Here is a 20414-nt window from a genome sequence, read left to right as displayed (position 1 = left end):
CTGCAAGCACAGGGGTGGAATAATGAACATCTCATACTGAGACACTGTTCTAAGAATTTTACATGGATCTACCTATTCAATCCTTACAACAGTTCTATAGGTTTATACCATGATTTGTCTCATTTTATACATGAGACAAGTGAGGTACAGAGAGGCTGAGTAACTGTGGGCAGTTATAGAGCTGATGGATGATAGAGCTGGGACTCCAGTTAACGAAATTGGTCTCCAGATCCTGTGTTCTTAACCCCTGCACCATGTTGCATCTCGGGAGAGTGGGATTGGAAAAATGAAACAATAAAAACCAGAATCAGATGATAAGAGATGAAAGAAGAGTGCATGGAATCCAGAATCACCTATCATATCCCAAATATTGCAAATGAATGCTAAGAACTCTTTCTTTGCTAGGAGAGTAAGGCTGGGGAGAGGCAAGGAGGCAAGAAAGGAGGAAGGGGTAAAGTGCTTCCCTCTGTTCAAGGAGATACACCTGTCCTTTCCATAAATTAGTGGCCTGTGTTGGCACATTGAAAATGGGATAGAACTTTGCAAATATACATATATCATCCCTTACCCAACAGAGAGCACTACATCAAGTCAGCAAAAACAGACTCTTCCAAAAATGAACCTTCCTAGCTTCCCAAAAAAATCTATTTAAAAAGTAAACAGGGGTGCCTGGGTGGCTCACTTAGTTAAGTGTCCAACTTTAATTCAGGTCATGATCTCACGGTTCATGGATTCATATCCCGTGTCAGGCTCTGTGCTGACAGCTCAGTGCCTGGAGCCTGCTTCGGAGTCTGTGTCTCCCTCTCTGGCCCACCCTCTCTTTCTGCCCACCCCCCCCCAACTCACACTCTGTCTCTCTCACTCTCTCTCTCTCTCTCTCTCAAAACTAAACATTAAAAAAAATTTGTTTTTAAGTAAACAGCATTTAAATTTATTTGAAATGATGCCTTTCATTGTGACTGCTCCAGAACATGGGATTCTATCTTTCAGGGGGTGGAGAGGGGAGGACAGAGGAATTTCCTTTATGCTGACAGGGTTGATTTGCTCTTATGCCCTTTCTCAGGGGCATGAGGAAAGGCCACCATGACCTACCAGCCCAGAAATTCTGCCAAAAAGCTGAGACTTTGGCAGCCAGCTTTGTAGAAGTCAATGAACACTGTCTAGATATTAAGTCTTAGTCTTTGAAAGAGGAAGCCAGATACAGTATAGTTTCACAAGGCTGAGGAACCAACTGCGAGTAAATATCTTAACTACTGATATTACTATCTTGGGCAGTGTTTACCCAGAGACCGATTCATCAACACTGATGAAAAACTCGAATTTTCCAACATACATTCTATATTCTTAATTATCTCTTCCTGAAGTAAAATTACCTTGCCTATGTGAGAGAAGCATCACTTATGTCTAATAAAAATAAAAATATCACACAGTGGGCTAAGAGACAATATGGGTACATGCTCTGCACATTCACATATCATTAGTAATAGTGGATGGGCCCAAGTCAAAGCCAAGGGCGCATAGTTAGCACAGTCAACACAACCACATATAATCCCACAAATTGCTGCCACCAACAGATAGGTTTCCTTCAGGTTCCCACATATTCTAAAAACAATATTTTCTATATGATAAGGATACATTTCCTAAACATACTATTTTTTAAAAGTTGTCATTGATATGGGTTAAGATATCAGAAGTCCAGGGAGAGAGAACAGAGGGACATACAGAGAGAGAAATGGAGCTTTACCCCACCCATGGTACAACAAACTATCAAAATGGTAGCTGAATTTTTAAAATAAACTCTCTAACCAGAGGAACCTATTGTACGAATACAGACAAGGATTGTGGCTAGGATTCTAGGTTACCATATATAGATAAACATTACAACAGGATAAAGCAGGTCATTGTGACACCAAACCGGAAAACCCCTATTTTTCATTTCCAAGTAATCTGTGAATGGAAATCTCTAATATTTTAACTCATCCCTGGGATTCATTTTATCCCTTCCTCGCCCCATCCATCACCCTCACCCGTCCATCACCCCTAACCTATCTCTGACCTATACACCAGGGGTGGGAGTCAGGGTCAGAGCAAAAAGCCTCCGAGAAGGGGTGAAGATAATATGTTGTTTCCACTATTTCAAATTAAAGTATTGGAAGTTCAATAGTCCAGTGACAGAATGTCCCTATACAAAAATAGCTGAGTTGATATATCTGGGTCCAAATATCTTGCACTGAGAGATTTAAAAGTATCAAGACACAAAGATATAAATATCAGTGAACATAAAACAGGTAGCAGGAGACATGGAACATGCTTGAGGATCATTCTCTGCTGCTTGTTCCACAGTACACATCCCCCCATGTGTCTACTTTAGTTAAATAGTGTGGGGTAGAGAGGTTATAGAAGAAAGAAATCAGAAGATATAAATTATGCCTATCTTATAAGAGTCTACTTTGATTTAATACATGTCCTAGAGTTATGTCTCTTCATATCTTGGCATATTCATTTTTCCTCTATAACATGTTTAACAATAACAACAGCCTTGCAACAGGAGGAACTCAATAAATAATCATGAGTGAATGAATGGATTCATATATATTCCCTAAATGTTTTTAGGTTTTCCAAATTAAAGAGTGGTAGTGGTTAGGAAGTAGGGTATTTGCTATCTTTCACGAAACACTTCAATCCACATCCTGCTGCCCAGCTATCCATTAATACCTTATTTTAGTGCAGAAATTGCCTTCAAAAATAAACTCTGAGTGTAAATATTCTTTTCTCAACTCCTAGGAAAAGGGGGAAAAAACTTTTGTTTTTTTTTTTTAACAAAATAGTCCCAGAATATTACACTAATGGACAGTCATGTATCCAGCAAATCCATTCACTCAATAAAACTTTATTAGCTCTTACTACCAGCGGGGTATTATTCATCCTAACAGAATCAGTCATTGTTCTTCCCCTCTAAGAGAAGATAGTTCAGAGGAAAGCTGAACCCATAGATAAGTATTTAGAATCCAATGGCAGAAGGAAGTAGCAAAACACTAACTCAATGGTCCTGGCATCAAACTGCCTGGATTCACATCCTGGCTCCAACACCCACTACTGGAATATTCTCACACAAGGTCTTTAATGTCATTAGGCTTCAATTTCTTTATGTGTAAACGGTAGTAATAATTTTACGTACCTCAGAGGACTGTTATAAAAATCAAATGATAGAATCCATGTAAAGCACTTCTCACAGGGACAAGAATATGGTAAACATTTGACAAGCCTTGTGGTTGTTGTTAGGTGTTATACTTTGGTGTAAGTACAAAATGTTATGAACTCAGGAGATAAAACCACTCATCTTTCCTGGAGAAACCAAGAAAGTCTTTGAAAAGGAAATGATGCTGTGAGGGGTCTCTCCGTAGAAGACTAAGTTTTTAAGCAAACAAGAAAGGGAAGACAGCATTCAAGAAGAGGAAACAATTTGTACATAGACACAAGGTTATCAAAAAGTTTTGTATTCAGAAGCAGTCTGCTCAAGGCCTCCAGATCCCAGCACCTAGTAGAATACCAGGAGATGGGGCTGAAGATAATGGGAATGACTTATCAAGTTATACAGAGGAGTATGGGGTCTATTTTGAATAAAATTTGAAGCCCTTAGATGTTTTTAAATAAAGTTTGACATGAATAATTGTGTTTGTTGTTCGTTTTCTAGAAAGTAACTCTGGCAGTGTTTTGGAAAATGGAATGAAGAAGAGAAGACTTGGTGTAAGAAAAGAGCAAGAAGGAGTTATTACAACCTTCCAAAGGAGGAATAAGAAGGAAAGGAAAGAGATGATAGATTCTAGGGGCATCTAAAAATGGAATTTACAGAATTTGATAACTAGTTGGATGTGGAAAATAAAGGAACAGGAGAAATCAAGGATGACACTGAGGTTTCTAGCTTGGAATGGTAAAGCCATTAACTGGAGTGGTGACTAGAAGAGAGAAAAGTTCAGCATGAGAGAGAATATGTGTAAAAAATTTGTTTACATTAAAACATGGTCTATGGGACACCATGGTGAAAAAGACCTCTAGTTAATCAACAACACAGATCTAGGGTTCAGAAGAGATTTCATTACTTGAGACACAGATTTGAGAGTAATTTTATTAAAGCAGACCCCAACTGAACAGGCAAGACAGCCAGAGATTGCTGATCACGTGCATGGTACTATGTAAAATATTGTAGAGGAATATCTGTAGGTTAAATAAATACTGTTGAAGCAGTATAGTTGTGTAGGCTCAAAGTTGGTTGATAATAATACCACCTTCTCACCAAAAAATTCAACAAAAAAGTAGATGAATTGACCAGAGTTGTCTAATGACATGGCCCCATTCTGTCTCCCTGCTTTCATAACTCCTATCCATATGAGTTCTATCCTTTCTTCCTTCCCTGCTACTTTACAGCAAGAGGCATCCATTCATGTATATAAGGTTAATGCTGTGCTTTAGCATCTCTTTGCCTTTCTATTTTCTTCTTCCTAGCACTTAACCATGCTTGCTCAAATCTACCCCATCTGAAGAGACGCTTCCTCAACCCAGTAACTCCCCACTAACTACTCACCTCTTTCCTTCCTTTTCCAACACTTTCCTTTAACGAAGACCATTCTACCATTTCTATCTCCTTCCTAAACTCACTGTAACCTGGCTTCTACACCCATCACTTGGATCTCACTAAAACCAACAATGACCTAGGATATCGATAAACCTAGGGGATGTTTTTCAGTCCTTATTTTACTTAACCTCCCAGCAACAGTTTTTATACTAGTGACTACCTCATTTTTAACGACTTTCTATTTTTATTGATTTGATTTCTGCGACATCACATTCTTCTGATTTCTTCCAGCTTCTCTGACCCTATCTTCTCACTTTACTTCACAGGAAATAGTCCTCTCCCAGCCCTTATATACCAATGCTCCTGGATTCTTATAAACATTCTTCAATTCTTCTTCACACATTCCCTAGGCCATCTTGTCCTTTCCCCCTCTCTCAATCGTTCTATATATGCATATTCTTCCCATATTCACATCTCTATCTTAGAATGTTTTCCTGAATTATAAACCAACATACCCAAATGCCTGCTGGTCATCTTTGCTTGGAGATCTTACAAACACTACAAACCTGACATATGCCAATCTGAACTCATCAACTTCCTCCCAGGCCCTGTTACCTGAATCAGTATATCAATAAATCAATAAATCCAAGATTTAATAAATCAATAAATCCAAACTCTGGGTTTACAAGGCCCTCCATTATCAGGCTTTTATTTATTTATTTATTTTTAAATTTTATTTTTTTTTTGGTCTTATACTTTGGGTATCTGCAAGAAGTCCACTTCTTCAGGAAAGTATTCCCTGACTCCTAGATTAGGTTAGGTTCTCTTGGTATAAGATCTTGTAACCTCCCAACTGAAAAAGAGAATCATATCATCCATCACAATTTTACTTGTCCAACAACTATGTATATATTCTATGGGGGAAAAGATCATACGTAACTTGTTCACCATGATATTCCAGTTCAAAACATATAGCAGGTTCTCAGTGAACACTTGGTAACTGACTGGCTGGATGAATGAAAGCACAGTCACAGAGACTATGCTACTTTGTGCATGACACAGAACTGAGAGAGGTAGTAAATAAGTTGGATAACAGAACTGGGTTTTAAAATTATCTGGATTGATCAAAATTATAAAAATGAATAAAATAAACATAATGGCCTATATTCATACTCAAAGACTCATCTATATAAATTTATAAGAGAGTCATGTTTTAATGTAGCTCATGTGAAAATATCTTAAGGGCATGAACAAGGACTTCACCCTTCAAAAGGCCCACAGAGGGATATGACTGATAAATAGAAACTGATGCCATCTCACGCTGTGTTACTAGACCATTAGTGCTACACGAAAGAAAGCCTGTAGATTGTCCTTGCATCATAGCCCATGTCTGATGATGTACCTGGTATACACCAAGTATGTAAACAAAGCTGCTGAATGAAGAGTGAAAAGTCTCAAAGTGCTTTTGCCAAACTGACCACAACTGAAGAACAATACATAATTTTTGACATTGGTAACAAAGAGTATGCAAAACAAAAAAGCATTACCCGGTTCAGAAATAATAATAATAATAATAATAATAATACCTAATAGAGCATTGATTATGTGTTGAACACTGTTCTAAACACTTTATGTATATTACTCATCTATCATGTGAAGTAGATAGAATTATTATCCCTATTCTATAGATGATAAAAGTAAGGCACAGATAGCTTGTGTAACTAACCCATGGTCACATAAATGGTAAGTAGCAGAGCCAAGTTTTGAAACCAGACATACAGATCCCAGCAGTCTATGATTTTGGAAATCAATTATAACAATATTCTACTAGAAATAAAGAAGGAAAATCATTAACCCATAGGTGAGCTGAAGAGAAGATTCAGAAGAAAGCATATTAACTGCCTTCATACTTTAAAACCTAGAAATCAAAAGGAGACAGATAATGGTTCAGTAAAATGAAGAACCCTCTAATAGTTTGATTTGTCTCACAAGTGAACAGTCAGAGTCATTGGGTTCCCTGTCAATAGAGTATCAAGGTAGAGGCTAAGTCCATCTTTATATGATATCAATGGCAGTCCCACTCGGGAAGAAAGGGGAGACTAGAGAAGCCCTGAAGTCCCTTCATCCTCTAGGATCCATAATGTTAAGAATATGACACGGACCTTACTCTCAGACAGCCAGACCAAGACGAACACAGCAGAACTCAATCAAGATGGAGATTTAATAGGCAATAAATAACTATCAAGATAATGAAATGGATGGCATTCAGAATAGTGGATTCTCACATCAGCTTTAAAGATGAAGATCCCAGCTACCTATTTCCATATCAAGTAAATTCATAAGCAAAACCAGCACAGGAAAACAACGTCATGATATAAAACCCTAAGAAATGCCAAGTTACTAATATATGAGGCACAGGTCAACTCTTTATGCACCTGGTTTTCCATATCAATAGATAGTGTCAAAGAATTTATTTGAGTTGTTCAGACTGTGAAATCGCTTCTTTCCCCTCAAGAAGGAGAAGATCTAGTTAAACCTGAGATTAAAGAGGCAGATAAAAGTGCCCCCTGGACTGCGAAGGCCAGGAATTAGACACGCTGCTACTGCTATAGCAGGCAGTCTCCAGACATGATCCATTACAGGAACGTCTTCCATCAGATGCTAGCGAGGCTAATCCTTTTGCAAAGCATGACAGCTTCTCAAACTTGACTGTGGTAAATCCAAACCAGATTTTTATGCTATATGATCAGCTTTCAAAATGCAAAATCATTTTTATACTGTGTTGAGTTTATGTTTATTACATTTAAATTTGGAAACAAAGATATAGATGCCTGCAATGCAGCTTGTCCTGGACTCCCTTGATGCTCATCTTGCAGAATGAAATGTCAGATAATAGCAAGATAGAAATATATGCAACCAGAGCTGCTTTATAACAAAATGCTGTCAAATGATAACAGAGTTTTCCACATCCTTAAAGAGAACCATTCAAATTGCCATCTCTGAAGAAAGGGAGCTACAACATGTCACCAGGACATTCTCATTGATCCCATAGCTTTTCCATTGAATGTCATCAACTCTGAAGCCTTTTAGTACTCTGACAGCAGGTTAGAAATCTTGGAGGCCAACTTACCTTTTTGCAGTCAGATAAGGACTTTTCGCTGGCCAATGTGCTGAAAATGGAGGTCTACAAAACAGGAAAGCGGGTGACACATTAGAATCATCAAAGTGTAACGATATTGACCCTGCCCTGTTCATTTGCCATCCATAGTGGGCACCACTTCTTATGACCACATTGATTTCTCTGTATTTTAAAAACTGCCTGCCCTTCACTGTTCCCACTGCCACCTTACCCAAGTTGGAACATTGATTATGGGCCAACAACGATAGGGTGAGATAAGACTCTTATATACCTTTATTTCACAAACAAGGTAGCTGCAGCACAATTTGGTTAATTGTCAAAAATCACATACCTTGGAAAAAGGTGAGGAATCAAAGCCAAGAAGTCTGACTCTAGAACCCACCTTGGTACTCTATCTTAAAGACGTGCAAAATGTCAAATGCCCAATCTTTCAGATGAAACCTATTATGAGCCTGAGTGATGAAGTGGAGCTTCTCCCCATTGAAGAGATTTGTGAATCTGAACAGCAGTACCAGGTCTTGCCATCTCATCTCTACTTTCTTTAGCACATTTGTTCTCCCCGTGATTTACTTTCTAGCTATATGTTTTTATTTTCCTGGCCTCATGAGCCACTAAAAAAGCACTTTAGCATACAAGGCCAATTGGGATTTATATGCAAGCTTGCTCCTTTTGGACTGTTTCGTGAAGAGTTAAAAGATTTTGTGGTCAACCACATAAATGGTACAGAAATATTTTTCAGTAAACCTTTCTACTTTTTCTTTAATTACAAAATATATATTCATAATGAGTCCATCTCCTTTCAAACCTATTCTCTTGAGGTACTCAATAATAAAAATTGTGAACACAAAATCCTTACACACTTTCCCCATTTATCCAAATACATATTACATTATACGTAATTACATGAATTACATATTATCTGTATTATGTTACATACACACGTACAGAAATTTCTTTCTTTCTTGAGATATCATCCTACTTAAGAACACAGTATCAGTGGGGCACCTGGGTGGCTCAGTCAGTGGAATGGCTGACTCTTGATTTCAGCTCAGGTCATGATCCCAGGGTCATGGGATTGAGCCCCATTTGGGCTCCACGCTGAGTATGAAGCCTGCTTAAGATTCTCTCTCTCCCTCTGCCCCTGTCCCACTCACACTCTCTCCCCCTCTATAAATAAATGAATGAATGAATGAATGGATATAGTATCAGCACCTTTCCAGGTCAGTTCATATAGATTGGCTCATTCTTCTCAATAGCCTCATCATATTCCATAATAGAGATATGCCATATTTATGTATGCTTTCCTTTATGTATGGATATTTGGTAATTTCCAGGTTTTGGACCTTTTGTTGTTGCTTTTTGCTTATTTTTGTTTGCTGTTACAAACTATGTTACAGTAAACATTCATATAGATATAAATATGAATGTATATACATATGTATACACACATACACATATTTATGCCAATAATTTTATCTTGGTTGGAGAGTTAAAGAAAAAAGAAATGTAAAACAAATAAAGACTTTGGTATGGCTTACAGATCTAATATACATAAACTTTCTCACATTCTTTCCTTGCATAACATAAAAATATCTCCCACCTCACCTATGATTTTGCTTTGTTTTGGGACAAGCCCTAAAGAGAATTAAGATCTGAGCCAGCATATATTCTAGCCCAAAATAATATGCAGCATTAAAAGATCAAAAACACAGATGTGGATACATATACAAAAAAGCATCTTTAATGAAAAAAATAAGTTCAAGGTTTAGATTGGTATGATCTTGATACATGGTTTGCTGGCAGTTTTTGTGTTTTTGCTTTTTTGGGAGGGAAGGTATAAAAGTTATCTAGAAAGTTTGAGTTAAAAGTGGAAAAAGAAAAGAAGGGAAGAATTTTAGTGGTAGAAGAAAAGAAGAAAAGCAAATTTCAAAAAAGGGCAAGATGAAAAGTTTATAAAAACAGACACAACAGAATTATCAAGAAAATGAAAAAAATAATGGCTCCCCTAAAAGAAACAGCCATCTTTGCTCAAAGAGAATAAGATCATGTGACTCATTCTTCTTACCATAATTAAACCCACTGACCTAATTACAACCCTGACAAATAGCAGCCCATGTTGACAGGACTGGATATACTATGGAAGTTCCATGCCATCTTGTCCTTTGCTGCTGACAGGTGTATTTTAGTTTCTCTTGTTTCAGTATTCTTTTTTGGATGGAAAGATTCTTGCTTGTCATTCAAAGATTGAGCCAGTGAAGAGAGAGAGAGAAAAGCCAAAGAAACAGCTCTCAACATGCTACACTGAACCACTCCACCTGTAATCTTCCCATCAAATGTTTTCCTAGTGATCCTCCTTCATCTTTATGTATTTGTATACATGAGCACCACGTTATGAAAGAGGGCCCAATATTTACTCTCAAATGCTTGATCCAGGAAGGTAAAGACCCAACAAGACTTGGTCATTGCTATAGCCCAATCACTAGCCCAGTGCCTGCCACAAAAAAAGGTATCCAATAATATGCACTGAATGGATGCAAAAAAAAAAAAAAAAAAAATTGCAGTCCCTATCCCAAAACACTATTTTGGAAGCACAGTGCTGGAAAAGCAGCCTCACATATGAAAACATTACAAAGTGAAGCGGAGGGAGAAAGGAGAAAAAGAGATAAAAGACTCCCAAATAGTAGTAAAATACATTTTCTATTTTGTATATTTCTATCATCTATTATCCACTGGCTTGGCTATTGATTTTTCTAGAACATTTTGGGCTGGATAATTCTTTGTTGTGAAGGTGGGGGCATGCTGTGCTATGCAGCATTCCTGGCCTCTACCCACCAGATTTCAGCAGCACATCCCCTCAACCTCAGTCGTGACAACCAAAACATGTATCCAGACATTTCCAGGTGTCCCCTGGGGGGTGGGGGGGCAGGAAATTCACCCCCAGTTGAGAAGCAGTGGTCTAAACTCAAAGGGAGCTAGTCATTGAAATGACCCTGATTCCCTGGCTGGGGTAACTTATTTTTTTCCAGGAAACAGTCTAATGGTCAAAATCTGGAGAACCCAAATTCTAGCTTCCATGTGGAGGCAACTTGAGACACTCTAATTGCATTTTTAAGTAAGTTTAAGATATACCAGTGGGGAAAATAAATTAAGGAACATGTCTAAGAACTCAGACATTAGTACGCTAGCCCCAGGGGAAATGATCTTTGAAATTAAACAATGCCATTCAACCTTCGAGAATAGTCTCAGGTGACCTGGAAAACATGTTTGGAGGAGAAATGAGAGTCAGAGATGGGTGAAATTGGCTTCACTAAAAAAAAAAAAAAAAAAAAAAATACAAATAGCTCTACATTTATAGAAATGCTACATTTATAGAAAGGAACCACTTGAACTAAAGGACAAATGTACAGTGAAATCTCAGTACCTGGAATGAGTGTGGAAGAGGTAGGGCATGGGTCAATTAGAGTCTGTATCCTTAATTTGGCCATTTTCTAAGGGGATTTTACTTACACGCTCGGTTGGTCTCATTTTGTTCCCCTCGAAAGACTTGAACTGGCATTCCAGTTTCCTAATTACAGCTATTGTAAATGACTTTGGGTGGGCTTTCTAAACCTTCCAATAACATGTTCACTTTAATTACTGGAAATGAAAGGCTCAAAACATGGTGACTTACCCACACTGTGACCTTCTTGACTATTGCATCAATATTTTTGTACTAAAGAGGAAACCCCTAATGAGTCTCCTCCACCAAAGTGTGCATGATGCTGCGTTTGTCCCAGGAGCACAAGCACAATGGTACACAATGACTTTTTAGAGCATTGGCTTCTAGCCCTGTTGGCAAGGTGACCAGCATGGGGTGAACAGTATTATACATAGAAGTTTTAGCAATTCGCCAAATGAATCTAGAAAGATGAGGCCCTACTTGTTATCCATTTATATACTGATACCTGAAATCTCACTTATTAGAGCTCTGTTTTTTCCAATCAGCCTTTGAATCATCATAGACAAACTCTCAAGGGATGCTAGGGTGTAAGTGTCAATGCAAAGGGGCAAATTGAAAATTTCATGTATTATAATTGTTGGTCTGTTATACCTTAGAGGGAATGAGTTCACCAGATTCTTTCCTATGAGCAGATTTTTGATGGTGGTTTTTTTTAATTTTCCTATAAATTTCAAAAGCAGATTTTGATAGGAGAGAAATGAAGACTTACATAATGAGGGCACTGGACACTCACGGCGTTGGGAAAAGATCTAAAAAACATAGGTCACATCAGGCTCTCTAAAAAGCAGGCTGTGAGATGGAGATTAGCACACAGGAGGTTTACTTAAGAGGATGCTCTCGGGAACTCCACTTGTGGAAAGAAAGGGAAGGGTGCGGGGCCAAGCAGAGGAGGGAGTCAGGCCCCGGTACAAACTCAAAAAAGGTCTCAGCCCACCAAACGGGGAGCTCTGAACTGGGGTAGACTGGTCCCCATCTTGGGAGGAGCTAAGAGCTGCCCTGGAAAGGAGGCATGACCCTGGACAAGATGACTATTTTTAGCCAAGGGCAATTTCCTGAGAGGGCCGACAGCTGACAGTAGTCAGCCAGCTGCTCCCCTAGCAACCGGGACATCTGTGCAGAGCCCTGTGGTGTCCACTATAATATACTTTACTTTGATACACTTTGCCAAGGGCAGATACTGGTTGTGACTGACTTACTCTAGTTGAACATGATCCCTTATTAGAACTTAGAAGTTTGCTGGCCTTTTATGATAGAATCGCTAGACAGATAAACCAATGGGCCATTGCTCAGGAATCTAGGCATTTATTCTAGTGTCCCTCCTTAAATGACCTCCTTGTGAGCTTAAGATGGATGGCTGACCATAAGGTCTTGATTCTTCATTTTGAAATGAGGAAACCCATATTCACGTCCTTTTAGGTCATGGGAACCCTGGCTAATTTAAAGAAAATGGGCCTGATTTTATTAGGCACTTCATTTAGAAATCAATGAATATACTGCCTACTTCTTCCCTCCATCCTCTGAGGAAAGAACATTTGACTGAATAACATGGTCAGTTCTTGATTACCTAACAGAGGTAGAGAGAGTTTTACAGGTGATCCACAAAAGCATAACACAACATTTTATAAAATGGTCAATTTAGAAGACTGAGGTGGCTAAACACATCTTCCTTAAATTAACATTAACAGCCATTTATAGAAATATTCCAAATGGGCAGAAAGGCAAAAGCAACGCAGAAGGAAGAGTGACTTGTGATGAAAAACTGGCCCTCGTAAGGCCTTGGTCCAAGAACCCAAACGGAGAATCAGCGATTGATGGCTCATCCAGTCCAGCCTACAAACACACGCGGGAAGGGCAGCTGTTCACCCCATTCTCACTGATGGGAGTCTCCAGTTTGCAAAATCAGCACTGAAAAGAGACTCCAAATGCTCTACACTCTTTTTTAAGAGAGAGTTTACCTCTGAGAGTTATTACAACGTTGTCTCAGTCCCACTAAAGTAGGTTTAGAAAAAACAAACAAACAGATACACTGTAACTCTACCGAGCTGATTTCTGCCATGTAATGTCTGTAACTAAGATTTATATTTTAAAAACAGCAAACATATGATGCTTACTTGATTAAACTGGCACAAAGCCAGGTGCAAGAGAATGGCTTAAGCATTGGATTATAAAAGTTAAGGAATTCAGAAACCGAATCTCTGAGATAGATGGTAACGTTACAAAATTTTATTCCAAGCGCCAGTTGTTCCTGTATGTGTGTGTATGTGTGTTTCCCACTCAGCCAGGCACTACAAAACAGGCCAGCTAGTTTTGATAAATGGTCAAAAACAGTTGAAAGCTAAGCACCATTTAAAGGAATGATGCCTGCGTAAAGCATCTCCATTTGAAACCTGCCATTTGTACCACACAGGCACACTGGATGACTTCTTACTCAGTGATAGATGTCAGGACTAGACCTACTCATATTGCTAACAATTTGGAAGTCATTTACACGTGAATTGATGGGTCCCCAAAGTACACACTACTTGGATGCTTTCTTAGACATTACAGTCGGCCAATTTTAGGATTTCTAGACAAAGCATAAATTTCCATTTGGCCTTCATGCTTTAGTAAATTAGTATTGATACATGTACACTGAAAATAGTGGCATGCCCCTAGGCAAAGTGTGGCATTCATATTTTTAAGTGCATAGTTATAAAACACGACCAGCTAAAGGAAAAAAAATTATACCCCTGAATAAATGATAAAATTACAGTGTTTTCTTGTAGTCCATGAATACTGAAAATTTCAATTAACCAAGTGAAAAGCCATTGAATGTGCCAGCAGGATTTATATCCCAGACTAATGACCATCATCTGCATCCTATTTAGCTAATGAAGGTTTGGAACACTTGTGGATAATTAAGGGAAAGCTGATGGGAGGAAATTCGAACCATGGAAAGATCAAATCTATTTATGTCTGCATTTAAAACTAAACATATCTAATAGTTCACTCAATCAAGGCATAATGTCTGTTCATTTGGGATAAGATAGATGCTCTTAAGTTAAATAGGCAGGTTAGCTCCCAAAACACGGAATCCATTCCTCATTCATTCATTCATTCATACTTATTAAACACCTTCCATGTGCCTCTGCCCTTGTGGATCAACACAATAGCACCATGATTTCCCTAATGTTTTCCCCACCACCTTCCCCTCCTCCAGCTTAATTAAGTTTATAGCTCTGTTTTTCACTTCACCCAAGTAACTACCGACCACCTGTCATGACCGCCACGCTATAGCTGCAATCCAGGGACATGATGGGAAAATACAGGGTGTACAATAGGGCACTTGGCTTTTTCTGAGACCTGGCAGAGCATCTCAGGGGTAGGGCCCAGACTCATTAATAGGTGAGTGTTCATGTGAGGAAGACTAAAGACTGTTTGAGGGACGGCAACACTTGATATTCAGAGGTAGCCAAAACAGGAATCAAGCTCAGTGCAGCTTTATTGAATCTCACTGAATAGTTTACAGCCCTCTCATTCAACTGTTACTATGCCACCTTAAATCCCTCACTGGGTCCCCGTCATAATCTGACAAGTTTGTGTTTAACAGAGGTAATGCTTCCAGAACCTCCAATCCTAGGATCTATGTCAATGCTGAAAATGGGACACCCAGTAGGCATGTTGCAGGAAGTCAACTAATGGTGGTAACTCAATCTTCGGTGCACACATTTGTATTTTTCAGATCCCTTCCATGTCTGAGAGGAAAGACATATTAAGAAAAAAATCAGCAAATTCAGAACCTACACATACCCAATTGGGCATAACTTATCTAAGTCCGTGGGTCTCAAGTGTTAGTGGCATGAGAATCACCCAGAGGTCTTGTTAAACAGGTTGCACCTCCCAGAGGTTCTGATGTGGAGGGTATGGGAAAGGGCCCAAGAATTTGCATTTCTAACAATTCTCAGGTTAGATTGATGCTCCTGGTCTGGGAACCATTCCTTGAGAATCAGTGGTCTCAGCTATACCCACAGCAAGTTAGCAACAATGATAACTATGCCTTTTTTGACTTCACAAAAAGGAAAAAGTGTCTTTGAATTTCCATAAGTATAATTTTAATTAGTGGCAATACCAATGCCTTCTGACATTTACATAAAAATTCCAATCTCTAAAGCACCTTGACACACATCGTGTCACTTCAACTTCCAAACAGCACTGTAAAGTAGTGTTATTAATCTCATTGTAAGACACCAAGAAACAGAAAGGTTAAGTGACTTGCCCGGGTTTTCTTAACTAGTAAGTAGTCAAATCGAGATTCAGGTCACTGACCTTCAGAAGTATTTCTAGGGTAGAACTGTGCTATGAGAATCGTACTCTGTAACCATCAGAGTACAATAAGAAATTCATTTAAAAACTAACAAAGTGAGGTTGCTCCAGTCTGACAATACCAATGTCAAAGGTTCTTTACTGATAAACACTAATTTCTTCTTACTCAGCATCATTTATAAAAGCTAATGAGCCTTTGCATTCATAGTGAATTATATACGAGATTTTTTTAAGCTCCCTTGAAAGGGCTAGGTGGAACATAAACTGAGAAATGTATATATAAAGTCCAAAAATAAGGTTGAGGTTGACAGCAACTGTGAACTCTAGGAACTCTAGGAAGAGAATACCGTTGGGAGAAGAGGTATTACATTTTTAGTACCAGCTCCCCCCCCTTCCTGCAGGGAGCGGACCTTCGATATTTCCACCAGGTTAGTATCTTTGAGGTAGATAACCAGTAGGAAGCTCTGAATATACAGCAAGCAGAAGGAATTCCATGGCTTACAAATAACATAGAGGTAAAATGATGGCACCCGAGGCTGTTGTCCACAAATAGCCCCCACTAGAATCACCATGAAGAGGCCAGACTCCCTTGGCTGCACCCTCACACCCCTGACCCTGGCCAGGAAGATCCTGTGAGACCAACAAGATGGTATGCTCTGGGGCAAAGGGAGGAGAAGCTGTCAGAACACATTTCATGCACTTCATGACAGTATTTGAACATAGCCAATTAGTGCCAGGAGGAGAGAGCAGAACAACAAAGAGCCTCAATGAAGACACAACAAAATACAACATATTGGGGCAAATGACACCCACTGAGTGATGTCGAGCTTCATTTCTCAAGGCTGCAGACCAACTCTCTCTAAAGCCATCAACTTAATATAACAAGGCCAAATGACCCTACTCAGGGTCATTCCATTGTTCTTCCCGGAGCAGAATATCCTAATCGGACCTGATACCTGCTGAAAGGAAGAGAGATAGAAGGAACTGAAGCAAATGAGAGGAGCAGAATATTTCAGTACATTTTGATTTTAAAAGAGCAGTAAGGGAAGTCTACGTTAAAATTCTATGTCTATTAGCATCTATAATTTTTGAGTCAGTAAGCTGCGATACTTTAAATACTTTAAATCAACTATTTAAACTTAAATACTTTAAATCAATTATTTTGAAATATTATTACTCAATATTGGGGAATTTAGATGCTTAAGATCCCTCCAAATCTTGACTCTAATATCTACTGTCCCTTATACAAACCCCTTGATAGAAGTTGACCCACACTGCTTATCAGAGGCCAACTCTTCATCAAGTTTGTACCCTATGCTTTAGCATAGTGATGGGTGTAAGGATGAGGACACAGTAGGGACATCATAAACGTTTGTTGAATGTATAGTGACTGAGGCAAGAGGGAGGAAAAGGAAGAAACAGGGAAGGAGGAACAAAGGGATTGAGGTAGGGAAAGAAGAAGACTAATGCTAATGTGGGGACAATACATTATAGTGAAAAAAGTGTTATCAGTTGAATTGTGTCCCCCAAAAAGAGATGCTAATGTCCTAACCCCTGGGATCTATGAATGTGAATTTATTTGGAAATAGGGTCTTTACAGATGATCCAGTTAAGATAAAGCCATTAGGGTGAGTCCTAATCCAATATGACTGCTATCCTTATAGAAAGGGGAAAATTTGGACACAGACACACACAGAAGGATGACGAAGTGAAGACAGCCATGTGATGATGGAGGCAGAGACTGGATGGATGCAGATGCAAACAAAGGCACACCAAGGATTCGTGGCCACCACCAGAAGGCAGGGAGAGGCAAGGAAGGATTCTACCCAGTCTCAGAGAGATCATGGTCCTGCTGCCACCTTGATTTTGAACTTCTAGCCTCCAGAACTGTGAGACAATGAAATTCTGTTGTTTTAAGTCACCCAGTTTATGCTTTTTATGGTAACCCTAGCAATCTAATACCATAATATGTACCGGGATCTCTATTCACTAATCATCTATCACCATGGTTGACAAGCCTTTCCTATAGAAGGACAGATAGTAAATATTTTAGACTTTGTGAGCCATAAGGTCTCTGTCACAACTCAGCATGAAAAAGTCATAGACAATATATAAATCAATAAGTGTGGCTGTATTCCAACACAACTTTATTTTACAGACACTGAAATTTGAATTACGTATAATTTTCATATGTCACAAAATATTATTCTTCTTTTACTTTTTTTCCCAACTATTTAAAAATGTGAAAACCACTTCTAGCTTGCAGGCTGTACAAAAACAGGCAGTGGGCCAGATTCATCCCCTAAGCTATAGTTTGTCTGCCTCTGGGTATGGACCTACGAATCAAAAACACCTGACTTTAGTCCTGATTCCACTAATTACTATTTTCGTAACTGATTAAATCATGGGCTCCCATCTTCAAGAGAACATAATAGACTTTTTTCTACCCACATAGAAGGTTATTATGCAGATGAAATGAAAACCATATACTTTAAAATACTTTGTACACATAACGGCATTGATACGTGGATAGATTTATTCTGTCTTACTCTTCAGAAATAAATATTAACACTAAGCTCAGGGTGATGATCAACTGACTGAGTCATGGGACAAGGGCAGGGTGGAAACAGACATAAGCCCCTTCAATCACCCACATCTTCAGATGTATCAGGGAAGTGGACAAGGAGACACATACCACACACAAAGCTATGAGCAAATGGACTTTCTGAGGTAAACAGCAAGTCCAAGGCAAATGTTCAACATCTCTGGTCATATTTGACCCTGGGTTACTGCTGAATCAAGGATTTCTTCTTCTAGGGAATGTTCTGGACTAGAATGTTCTGACGCTAAGAGGCTGTGCTGTAACTCAGTTCCCTAGATCATCATTCTAAACATTCATCATCCACTAAAGCTGCTCTAGCCATCTTGAGCCCATTTCTATAGTGCCAACAGCTGACAAGCCATAAATATTACCCTGCATGCAGAATCGTCTTCACACTCACCACCATAAGGAATTGGAACATTGCCACTGTGCTCTGCAGGGACTGGACTTGAGCTGACAGCTCCAGATTTCCAGATCTGCCACTAGGTAAAGCCAAAGAGAGCACCAAGGAACAAAGAAATTCACAGAAGGAAATACCATTTTGCTCACACTGCATAGGTCTGTGGACTTCCCTGGAACTGTTATGCCCTTGAGGAGCTGGGAGTGTATCCTTCCAAATTACTAGCATAACTCCCCATGCTCATGAATCTTTAGAAAGTCGGGATCTTTACTCCAAATTAATTATTCCAATTATCCTTCATCTCTAAGACTGCATTTCCTTAATGTAGAGAGAAGTGTTGTCACTAAACTTATTCTCATTTCCTGCCTACTCATACTCATGTTTGAACTAAATAGAAGAGAATCCACATCCTCAGCCAACTACTGGCTGCTACCAATATCTATACTCTCATCCTCCCTGTTGCATTCCTCCTCATTCCCACCTCGGCCCTGGCACATCACCACTTGTCTTCCCAAGAACAGAGAAGAAAGTCACTGTTGTTATGTATCTCTTAGCAACCTAACACCTTTTTCTAAAAGACACTCACATAAAAGCAAGGCTAGGCCTAAAGTGTGCTTCCGAGGAGGCAGGGCAACTTAATGGAAAGGGAATGGGCCAAAATCCCAGCTCTGCCCCGTCGTTATGTGGACTGGGGTTCATCACTTAAATTCTCTGAGCTTCAATTCCTTATCTGTAAAATCAGAACAAGACCATTTACCTTAGACTATTTTGCAAGAATTTACGAGGATGTGTGCTCAATAACAAGTAGCTATCTTTGGGGCACCTGAGTGGCTCAGTCGGTTGAGCGTCTGACTTTGGCTCAGCTCAAGATCTCGCAGTTCGTGAATTCGAGCCCCATGTCAGGCTCTGTGCTGACAACTTGGAGCCTGGAGCTTCTTCAGATTCTGTCTTTCTCTCTCTCTCTCTGCCCTTCCCCCACTTGCAATCTGTGTCTATCTCTCTCAAAAACAAACATTTTTTTAAAAAAGTAACTATTACTATTATTTCTGGGAACTCTAGACTTCTTCTCCAGCTCTGTCTCCAGCCACACTTACTCTACGGACTTCGCCAATACCCACGGGCTATATCTGTGCCACTAAGCCTATTATGGTGAATGGGGAAGCAAGGAAAAAGTTACAAGTTTACTTGAAGCCTGGGCTCAAGAAGAGCAAGTAGCTAGGAGCAGGGAGGAGGGATTGGCCTCCTTTGAATGATCTTCAGGTTATTATAAACTGGAAAATCTTCATGCTCTTGGCTAAACTACATGGATAATGACTTATGGTATGAAGTATATTCATCTCAAGCTTAGTTGTAGGTGCTTAATGATACGAGTCCTTCCTTCAAACTTCACAGGAAAGATGGGGTTGAAACTGGTACCAGCCTTGAACAATGACGTTGCAGGTGCTTAACTCTTGAAGGGGATCTGACTAATGAAGTGGTGGGAATATCTTCTATCATAAGGCTTTAACACAATGTCTTTCTCTTTTTCATAGTAATTTTGTTTACTAAGATATACCTAAATATATCTTTAGGAAAAAACAAAAAAAAGAAAGTCAAGGATGTTAATTTGTAATCCAAGCTGATAAAATACTAACATGTAAACTTAGAGGGTGGGGTAGGAGGGGAGGGAGAAGGTCAAGAAAGAAAGACATTTTCATAATTACTGATGATTACAAATCATTTAAATGGACACACAACAAGCATGGAGGTTGCAAGGCCCAATGTGATGGTTCCTGTTTAAAAGCCTGACGCTGTCATTAATAAATGAATGGTGATGGGGCACCTGGGTGGCTCAGTCGGTTGAGTGTCTGACTTCGGTTCAGGTCACAATCTCGCAGTCTGAGTTCGAGCCCCCCCCCC

General features: G+C 39.2%; 1 protein-coding gene across 2 annotated transcripts in view; it reads right to left on the bottom strand.

Moving 5' to 3' along the window:
* RASGEF1B (RasGEF domain family member 1B) overlaps positions 1–20414 on the bottom strand; it is a 563026-nt gene that overhangs the window by 357681 nt on the left and 184931 nt on the right. For both annotated transcript variants that reach the window (XM_040480060.1, XM_040480070.1), the window contains one exon: positions 7704–7757. In XM_040480060.1, coding sequence (XP_040335994.1) covers positions 7704–7757 — 54 coding nt within the window. The remainder of the gene's footprint in view (positions 1–7703; positions 7758–20414) is intronic.

The sequence above is a fragment of the Herpailurus yagouaroundi genome, unplaced genomic scaffold, assembly GCF_014898765.1.
Source record: "Herpailurus yagouaroundi ecotype Mexico unplaced genomic scaffold, PumYag 28, whole genome shotgun sequence".
In the NCBI taxonomy this organism is placed as follows: Eukaryota; Metazoa; Chordata; class Mammalia; order Carnivora; family Felidae; genus Herpailurus; species Herpailurus yagouaroundi.
The sequence above is the reverse complement of the archived record's forward strand: the minus strand, read 5'-3'. Positions and strand labels throughout refer to the sequence as shown.